This window comes from Montipora foliosa, chromosome 3, assembly GCF_036669935.1.
Source record: "Montipora foliosa isolate CH-2021 chromosome 3, ASM3666993v2, whole genome shotgun sequence".
NCBI lineage: Eukaryota > Metazoa > Cnidaria > Anthozoa > Scleractinia > Acroporidae > Montipora > Montipora foliosa.
Genome location: NC_090871.1, coordinates 49,090,029 through 49,100,028, shown reverse-complemented (window position 1 = coordinate 49,100,028; position 10,000 = coordinate 49,090,029). Strand labels below are relative to the sequence as shown.

The 10,000-nt window shown below is 36.8% G+C and overlaps 1 protein-coding gene and 1 long non-coding RNA gene across 3 annotated transcripts in view; one reads left to right on the top strand and one right to left on the bottom strand.

Annotated features, from left to right (window-relative positions):
• The window catches only part of LOC137997574 (uncharacterized), a 339,842-nt gene that overhangs the window by 127,890 nt on the left and 201,952 nt on the right, over positions 1 to 10,000 (bottom strand). The window lies entirely within an intron of this gene.
• LOC137997560 (furin-like) overlaps positions 4,296 to 10,000 on the top strand; it is a 44,300-nt gene continuing 38,595 nt past the window's right edge. Inside the window, exons 1-4 of one of the 2 annotated variants that reach the window (XM_068843632.1) lie at positions 4,296 to 4,553; positions 8,076 to 8,174; positions 8,736 to 8,840; positions 9,441 to 9,569. In XM_068843632.1, coding sequence (XP_068699733.1) covers positions 4,389 to 4,553; positions 8,076 to 8,174; positions 8,736 to 8,840; positions 9,441 to 9,569 — 498 coding nt within the window. In that variant the 5' untranslated portion in view covers positions 4,296 to 4,388. The remainder of the gene's footprint in view (positions 4,554 to 8,075; positions 8,175 to 8,735; positions 8,841 to 9,440; positions 9,570 to 10,000) is intronic. The other variant, XM_068843631.1, reaches the window with a different exon arrangement.

Genomic DNA, 10,000 nt, shown 5'->3' with positions numbered 1-10,000 from the left:
TTATGATATATCACCTCACTCTGCCCTATTGTGTCTTTGACTTGGCAAACTTTCACGTCTAAAAAGTAAACCACTGAAAAAGCATTAAATTTGAAGCTTTTTTCAATTTGTATTTTGTCAAACTGCCATAAGCTGTGAAATTTTCAACTTGATGAAATGACGCGCACAAGTAATTCTAACTCGGAGAACGAAACTCAAGTCGGCAGCTCATGCGTTCTCGTGGCCAAATCTTAGAAAATAATTCGTGATACGGAAATCGCCTTTAATAGTTGACACACAAATATCAGAAGAATAATTTGAGTTAAACAGTTTAAATTTAAAAGTGGCAAGGCGCGCAAGTGACCAGCAAAGTGAGCCTATTGTCCTATTGAAATCTGTAACTTCGAGGTAGTTGTTTGTTGGAAGAACAATCATAGGACGTCCCCTCAATGCTATCCAGTCATTGTTGATACATCAAATACTAATGTGGAGATTGACACTGATTCGTAGTTAAATTATTTATTTTTTACAGTCTTCTACACTTAATAATCCACGCCCTCCCGCTGCTCTTTTCAGATACAGTCTATCTACGTCGGCTTGCGGATGGAAGGCTCTGTTTGTCGACAGAAACTCCCTGGTTTTGCGATCCAATTTCCTCAGTTCATCTTTAGTCCACTCGACAATTCCTGCACTATATCTGATTATTGAGACAGCTCTTGAGTTCATTGCATTTACCACATTTCCACCATTTAACTTTGACTTTAAAATTTTTCTTATCGGTCTGAAGTATTCTTTACTTATCACTTCTTTCATGGCTGCATGTTTTAAATCGTCTGCTCTAGTACTCCAATATATTTATATCCTGATTCTTCTACTTCTCTGATACTGTTTCCATCTGGCATCTCAATCCCATCACACAAAACCAGTCTTCCTCTCTTCATGACAAGAACTGCACATTTGTCAATGCCAAATTGCATTCCAATGTCACTGCTGAATATACGGACAGTATTTATTAAAGTATCAATTTGCTTTTCATTTCTTCCGTAGAGTTTCAAATCACCCATCTACCGGAGGTGATTTCCCCGTAAGGTTATATCCAGCTTTAACTTCCCTCAGGACCAATGATAACGGGATCAGAGTTACTACAAATAGCAGTGGCGATAATTCCTTGGAAGATTCCTCTTCTTACATTTACCGTCCCTAAGATGTTCCCATTTACCGACATCTCCACCTGTCATTGGCCCATGCTCTTCTCTATACACTGGACCATATTTTCCGCAGCTCCAAATAAGCGTAAGCATTTTAAAATCCATGAGTGAGGGATCATGTCAAAGGCTTTTCTATAATCAATCCACGCCATTCCAAGACCGGTTTTTCTCCTCTTACAGTTCTTGATAATCATCTTATCCATAAGCAATTGATCCTACGTTCCTCGTGAATTCCTACGGCATCCTTTCTGTTCATCCGGTAATAAGTTTGTGTTCTCTAGGTGTTGATACAGGTCGTTTGACACTATTCCTGTAAGCAATTTCCACATTTGAGGTAGACACGTTATGGGTCTAAAGTTCGATGCTATGCTTCCCTTCTTCTTGTCCTTGATAATCAGTACTGTACGTCCTTTAGTAAACCAGGTCGGAGTATCATTATTATCAATGCAGTCTTGCAACTGGATGGCTAATCTCTCTCTACATGATATATTTTTCAGCCAAAATCCCTGTAAGCCATCTAATCCAGGAGCTTTCCAGTTGGCTGTCTTCTTCAGCTGCTTGTTTATTCCTTCCACATTAATTACAAAATTACTCTGCTGGTTTATTCCTGTTAGGTTTCTTTCCAATCCTTTTAGCCATCCAGCATTCGCATTATGTTTTACTGGGTTATCCCATATGTTACTCCAAAAATTCTTACTTTCCTCCCGATCTGGGATAGTAGTATCATTGTTCTCGTCCGTCTCCAGCATCGCAAAGAGACGTTTTTGGTTGGTACGAAACATTCGGTTTTGTCTATACTGGTCTACCCTTTCTTGATAGCGTTTGACTTTTGCAGTTTTGGGTAATATTCGTGGTTTCAGTTCTTCAATTACTATGGTCACTCCTTTCTTTTTCAAGTAATATCTCCGTTCTTGACCTTCCCACACTGTAATGTTTTGCAGCTCACCTGATTTAAGTCTTTCCAGTCTACTAAGATCTTTCCTTAGTTGGGAAATCTGGAGTTTAATCCTTTTTTTCCACCATGGTTTTGTTTTAGGTTTCCTCTCATTCCGCTTAACACCCAGTCTCCTTGCAACCACTCGACCAATAGCAAGTAGTAAATCGTTCGTTTCTGTGATATCCTTGGTTTGCAAATAATGTATAATCTCATTTACTTTCGCAATCTTTTCCCTTAATCTACACTTTTCAATGTTTCTCAAGTTTGGGGGACATTCCGATTCATTCTTCATGCTTTCCATTATTTCTCGCGCTAGGTTAATCTTTTCCCTATTCCATCCATCTCTTTCCATTCTTTGGGTAACCTCATCGATATTATAGACGAAGTGTCCTGATAGATTGTTGTTGTTGTTGTTGTTATTATTATTATTATTATTATTATTATTATTATTATTATTATCATGCAATCAGTTTATTTCCATGATAAAAATATTTACAAAAATTAAAATATCTTCAAAAGGTAAGAACTATATAAATTTACAAGAAATATAGATGTTTCTCTGCTTTAAAACGGTCTTAAAACTTCTAAACTTTTTATATAGGGACTTTAAGATCAACGACGTGGTTGTCAACGAGAACGCGACGAAACAACAATATCATTGGGTTAAAAGAGGAAAGGTACGAGTCGTGCCGCACGTCCAGCACGTTTTTTGAGGTTTTCACGACAACGCGAGCGTACAAATGTAAATCTTTCATTTTCTATTTTTACTCTTAAGGATAGTTCGTCCACATTGTACAACGTGAACGAGAGGAGTAATCGCGATGGACTTACGATATTGCAAAGTTATATTTATACGTGACGTTTTCATCGACGTCGGCGTCGTAGATCTTAAAGTTCCTAATATTGGGGATCATCGTTTCTTGGGCAGTAACGAAAGGCAGGCGTGAAAAAAAAAAAAGAAAAAAAGAAAAGAAAAGTGGATTTCATTACTGCGCTTTCGTCGTATCATATATCCTCTCAGTGGCGCTGACCCTTCATTCAATAAGTATCAGATGTTGCGAGTTGACTTTGCGTGCTTCTTAATTTCCATACCCAAAAAGTGTGCGTGCGGTTTGGATTCATGAGATGAAGAGGAAAAGAAAAAAAAACTGATCATGGAAAGCAAGTATTTTGGCATTTGCATCATCCGTTCAAGAGTTTAGATGTTTCCTCTCTTTCTGTAACGACGCCGAAAACATCTCTAATTTCTAGATTTCTATGTCCACCCCGACGTGTTTTTGTGCATTTACGTCACTTTCTGCATTACAATCAGCAAAGGAATTTTTAGATATCGATGAAATTCCATCACGAGAAATAATGAATGCATGCATCAGCGTAGCAAGAACTTTGCTATTCACTTCATAGCTTAGGTACTTCCTGTCTCACTGTAACGGTACAAACGTACCTCCGCTGAAGGCGTGCATAAAACAACCACTCGTTTGTTCGCTTGTCAACAGTCCTAGCGGAAAAATATTATTAATAGCTCAACAGGAAGGAAGAACGTGAAAAGGATATCAAATGCATAGTTTGAGTGGATATCATGGGGCTTTCTGTAAGACTCCATGACAACGTGGACGATGTGGACAGTGTAAAACAATAGCTCTTAAACGTTCTGCACGAACTTTGTATATTATTGTCCATATATTTGCCCTGCGTGACCTGCGATCATGCGTTCTGTTCTTTATAGAGGGCGCAAAAAGTACTTTTCGCGCCGTCTCTAAAGAAAAGAACGCCTGATCGCGGATTACGAACGTCATGAAGTATGAAATTTATGGCATGAATTATTAAATTTTTCCTCATTTCGTTATGCTAGTTTAATTAATTCCCTCAGAGTTGGGACACAATTTGCATGCATGTGTGTTTATCCTTAGTTGCCACCAAAAGCGTGCTCTTCATGGCGACTTATAAACCTCTATGAAGCTGCATGAATCATGATATACCCCACGAACAAAAGGATGAGGACGATGACAAAAAAATAAATTTGAGTTTTTTTTCAGGAAACAGTCAGGATTATTCTAAAAATTGTATGGTTATAAAATTCAAGTCTTTTACCAGACCATACCAGTGTTCTGCTCTTTGCAGCAAACACGGAAGTGCAAGAAGATCGCGCGAGTTTCTCGCGCGATTGTTTTGGCCAAGTAACCGCTCATCGAACAAACTTGCATGTGACTTCGACTATGTTTTTCAGAGCTATGAAACTGTAAGAGGCGATTGATCGTTTTACGATGGTGGTACAGGGAACAGTGTTGTTGTTCTACTGTGTTTGCTTGTCTCTGATTTTATTATCGAACTCACTGGAGTATTCGAATCGTTGGGCAGTACAGATTGATGGCAGTGACAACGACGCAGATGGACTGGCCAAAAAACATGGCTTTGTAAACTTAGGAAGGGTACGTGTTGTCCTCTTGCATTCTTTGTCCAATGCTTGGATACCCTTAGATCCATTTTTTTGTTTCGTGCATTCTGGAAAATGGCAATCTTACACAAAAAGACCACAATTCCCAACCCAAAATTGAGCGTTACATCATCTGTACCTAAGTTTCGCCGCTTGAAAGTGACAAATCAGTGCTCATGGCATTTGTAGTCTACTTCTCATTTATATGGTCTTCAGTTGTGGAAACGATTGATGGAAACAGTTTGGAGTAACTACAGAATTCGCGGCCAGGCTTAACTACAGAATACAGGGCCACTTATTTCCATATCATTGAATAACAAAAGGTCCCATTGTTTTGTGTCTCGTTCTACAAAAGCTTCTAACTACATGTAATTTGGATGTGCTGACCCTGTGTGGCCCTGTATTCCGTAGTTAATGTATAGTTGTACATGTAGCTACACTGTAAGTTACCAGGCCTAACAGTGGAAGCGGCTGCCGGGGGCCCTGAATGATACCTGATACACACCATTGTGCTAATTTCTAATGTTAATGTAGACTAATTAGAATTACAACAACAATTTACACGATAAAAGCAGTGAGATCTGTATCAATACAAGGTCATCGGCAGCCTCAAAGCCATTTATAGGCTACATGTAGGTCTTGCAGGTCACTGAGCAAACAAGTGTGAAATGGCCTATTGTATACAGTACATATTTTTGCATTATCTGATGCTGGCAAAATTTGACCATTAGTTAATTCACCTCAAACACGTTAAAAATTCCTGTTAAGAAGGCTAGAAAAGGTACAATAATTATACTTGCGTCAGCTTGTGAATCAAAATGGGTGACCAGAATAAATTATGACCTTTACGGCTGATTTTGCTCACTTTCCTTCTAATTATTATATAGATGGAATAAAATGTACATCTCCTATTCACAAAACTGCCCAGCCCCAACCTTCCTTGCTCAAAATCACATTCCACAACAACAAAACCGCCAGCTACATAGGCTAGTATGTAAAGATTTCCAATCCATTTTGAATCACTCTTATTTAAGTTATACCGGTAGTTCAAAGTGTACGTTTTGTCAGCCATCAATTAATAATGCGTCCAGAGTTGTGTGATGCAAAAGTATTTAATATTTTATTCTCTTGGAAGGATGTCAGATTAAAAGATTGAACACCATGATTCGACCTCGTTCTCAGGGTCTCTTTGTCAAAGACAATGGAGACCCTGGGAACAAGGTTTTCACCATTGATTCTACTTATTCCATCTAGTAGAATCAATGCTGGCCAACACGCCTTTTATTATCGCGGCGTAAAAGTATGGAACAATTTAAGTAAAGATTTAAGGGAAATCACGAATACTAAGGTTTTTAAGAGACGTTTAATTAATGAACTGATTTGTAACATGAATGATCTTTGATGATAATTGTTGTTTGTATATAGTAGTTATTATAAGTGATATGTAAATATATAGTAATTACATGTACATGTAAGTCATCTACATGTATCAAACCCGTTTAATTTTTTCCATAACAGCACCCATTTCAACATACATGTACCTGTAGCTGGACATAATAATAATAATAATAATAATAATAATAATAATAATAATAATAATAATAATAATAACAACAGGGCTTCTGATAGGATGCGGAAAAAAATTAAAGATTATGCGGACATTTTTGGCCATATTATGCGTAAACATGCGTTGATTATGCGGAAATTACACCGGATTATGAAGAAATTTAAACAATTTATAGAACTAATAATTAGGCCTGTCCAATGTATATACATGCTTATGGTGAATCAGGACCATTTATGACTGAATTTTTTCCCTTTGCGATATCTGGACGAGTCGCCAAATTGCGACCAGCTTTCACCATTAAAATAAAAGGGTTAGCAATCGGCATTGCTAAAATAAATATTTGCGATTTAAAAAAAAATTGTTTCTCGTCATGAATTTTGTTTCAATTTGGAGATATATGGAGCAAAATTGCGATGTGGTTGAACCACGATTGATTCCCTCGGTCATTCACCATTTTCAGCGGGTTTTTACACATACATGTACTTATGGCGGGCCCCTATTTTGTTTTGTTCAACTTCATCTCAATGATTCTCCCTACTTTTACATATGATTAATTTAATTTTGCTATTATAACTTGGCGGCTAAATTTTCCAGGCTCGTTGCCGAAAAATGCGTAGAAACTGCTTACGAACTTTCATCTTGCGAACGAAATGGCGTGTTTTCTTTAGGAAAATAAGCGTTTCAAAGTAGTCAATCTCTTTGTCTTTTGTGTTTGTGAGGATGATAAGAAGCTGCTCTTTCACTAATATCAGGCATTTCTTCAGTTTTATGCCGAAAGTATCGTAATTATGCGGAGGATGCGGATTTTAGGGAATTATGCGGGTCCGCATCGCTGCATTCTGTCAGATGCCATGTAATAATAATAATAATAATAATAGTAATCGGCACTTTTGCTAAAATAAATAAAGCGATAAAAAAAATATTTTGTTTCTCGTCATGAATTTTGTTTCAATTTGGAGAAATGGAGCAAAATTGTGATGTGGTTGAACAATGATCCATTCTCTTGATCATTCAACATTTTCAGCGGTATTTTACACATACGTATTGCGGGCTCCTATTTTGTTTTGTACAACTTCATCGCAATGATTCTCCCTACTTTTACAAATGATCAATTTAATGTGCGACTATAACTTGCGGCTAAATTTTCATACCTTGTTGCTTTTTTTTAAAATAGTTTGAGCCTAGGGTATGTTATGAAAACTGTTTAACTACAGTCTAAGCTCATTGCCAAAAAATGCGTAGGAATTGTTATCAGTTTTATGCGGAGGATGCAGACTTTAGGGAATTATGTGGATCCGCATCGCCGCATCCTGTCAGATGCCATGATGATGATGATGATGATGATGATGATGATGATGATGATGATGATGATGATGATGATGATGATGATGATGATGATGATGATGATGATGATGATGATGATAATAATAACTTTATGCAAGTCTCAAATCTTATAGCCGGGCCCATGTGCCCTACTAATCGGGTAGACAACTACAGCTGTACATGCATGTACATGTAGTTGACAAAAATAAACCAGTTTAAAAAATTTGGTATACAAAAATTTGGTTTTATCGACGGAGTTGATAATGTAAATTGGCCACCGTAAAGAGCTTCTAAAAGCTGATGTTTCCAGCGTTAGCCCCTTGTCAGAGGGAATCCAATTCGCTCTGACAAAGGGCTAACGCTCAAAACGTCAGCTTTTAGAATCTCTGTATGGTGGCCAATTTACATTATATATAAAACCAAATTTTTGTATACTACTTCCCCATTGATGCACCACCACAGTTTCTTTAGAAACTACCCTTTCATTAAAAAATTCTGGACTGGTTCAAAATTCTGTATTGGTTCAAAAAAAAATAAACCAGAGGTCAAAATTGAATTACAACATATACACTGTACATGTAATGTTTCCTGTAAAATTTATTCTTTTTGTTTATAATATGCTTTCAGGTCATTGAAGACTTTTTCATATTCCAACATAATAATGTTGAGAGAATATCCCATGTTTCCAGTTTTTATCTTCATGTGGGACTTGCATCAGAACCTACTGTGAGTTCAAGCCATCACTTCTACTTTCTTGCATGTACACACATTTATTTTTTGCAATTTTCATTGTGGTTGTTGAAGCTATTAAATGATGTTCTATACACTGTAGCTGTACACAAAGTCATTAATGTACAAACAGCCTGTGTTTATCTGAAGCTTGGCATTTGGAGGTGACAGCCAAAGAAAACAAGGTGGTTACAGTGTAGTCTAGCACTGTTTTTCGTGAAGGCCTGGTACTATGATAGCAATCCCCCAACATCATTTTTAATATTTCCTGGCTAATGCTTTGCAAAAGCCCAGCTGAGAAGATGACCATGACCGTAACAAAAATAATTTGCTAAGTTGAACCTAGTGCTGGTTAAATTGCATGTGTAAATTAATCATAAATTAATGCACTGTATATTGTAGCATGTTTGGGACTGAAGCACACCCTGTGCTGGTCTACGTGTTTGTGTAGATTGACTGTGAATTAATTAAGATACAATCATAATGATGTAAAGTTTTTGTTTATGTTTTATGGAATGCAGTACTGTCAACAGCATTATTGCCACTGATTTAACACAGGTTAAGAAGGTTGAGCAGCAAGAGATGAAGTCTTACAAGTTGCTGTCATCTTCAGTAAATTTTGATGAGCCCACAGACCCACTATACAGAGAGATGTGGTACATTGTAAGTGGAGTGTTTTAGCCCTTAAGTAATAAAGCCCAAGCTGAAAATTGCTGTACAAAGGCTTGTAGATAATGTAAAGGTGGTGACTGGTCATGCCTAAATCACCAATTCCAAGCTACACCTTTACGTGACATCTTAACATGTATCACATAGGAAATGAAATGTTGGGAAGAACATCACAGTTGGCTAAGCAAAGAAAATAATTATATTTTGTATTCTGCATTTTTAGTTATTTGTTTTTCCAGTGAAAGTGGTTGCAGTCTCCAATAATCCACTGAAAATCAATAGACAAACTGCTGGGTGCATTTTTTCTTTTTGGCACCTTTTTGCCTTAACATGTAAAGGGCAAGAATTCCCTTTGATTCACTTTTTAAGTCTTTGTTTTCTGTCTTTTGACCTTTTTAACCTGTAAGGTAAATTCATAATTTTTTACGTCATGTATATTAATTAAGGGTTAAAGTGCAAATCTCAAAAGAACCTCTTTGCTGTGTGGTTATTTCCTTTTGCTTAAGTTAGCTAGGTATAGCGTAACAAAACGTAGGTCTATATTATGTGTATGTACATTGTACACTTAATTATATTAATATCTTGATTTAACAGAACAGAGTGCAGAAGCCTACATTCAATGTGATTGATGTCTGGAAAAGAAACTTCACTGGTCTTGGAGTAGTTGTTGCCGTAGTAGATGAAGGACTGAACCCAAGTCACACTGAGATTGCAGCCAATTACGTGAGTTTTTTTTACTTTGTAACATTAATCAGTTTAAATAGGCTAGTTGAAACTTAAAACATGCTACCCAAAAGAGGCACTTTCATACTATAATTTAACATCTGAGCATGCCCTAGGACACATTTTATGGTAGGGATGTACAATTTGTACCAACCGATTAATCATTAAGCACTGTAGGAAACAGACAACTTTTTTAAAAGACATGTTTCGGCATGCTTATGCCATCATCAGTTTAATGAGTTCTTACATGTAAGTGTGAAGTCAGTTATAAAGTCTATAAACAGTTATAACTGTTCACACTTTAATGGGAACTCATTAAACTGATGATGGCATTTTTAAGCATGCTGAAACATGTCTTTTAAAAAAGTTGTCTGTTTCCTAAAGTATTTAATATCATACTTGCTACTACTGCGACCTTATGGAAATAATCA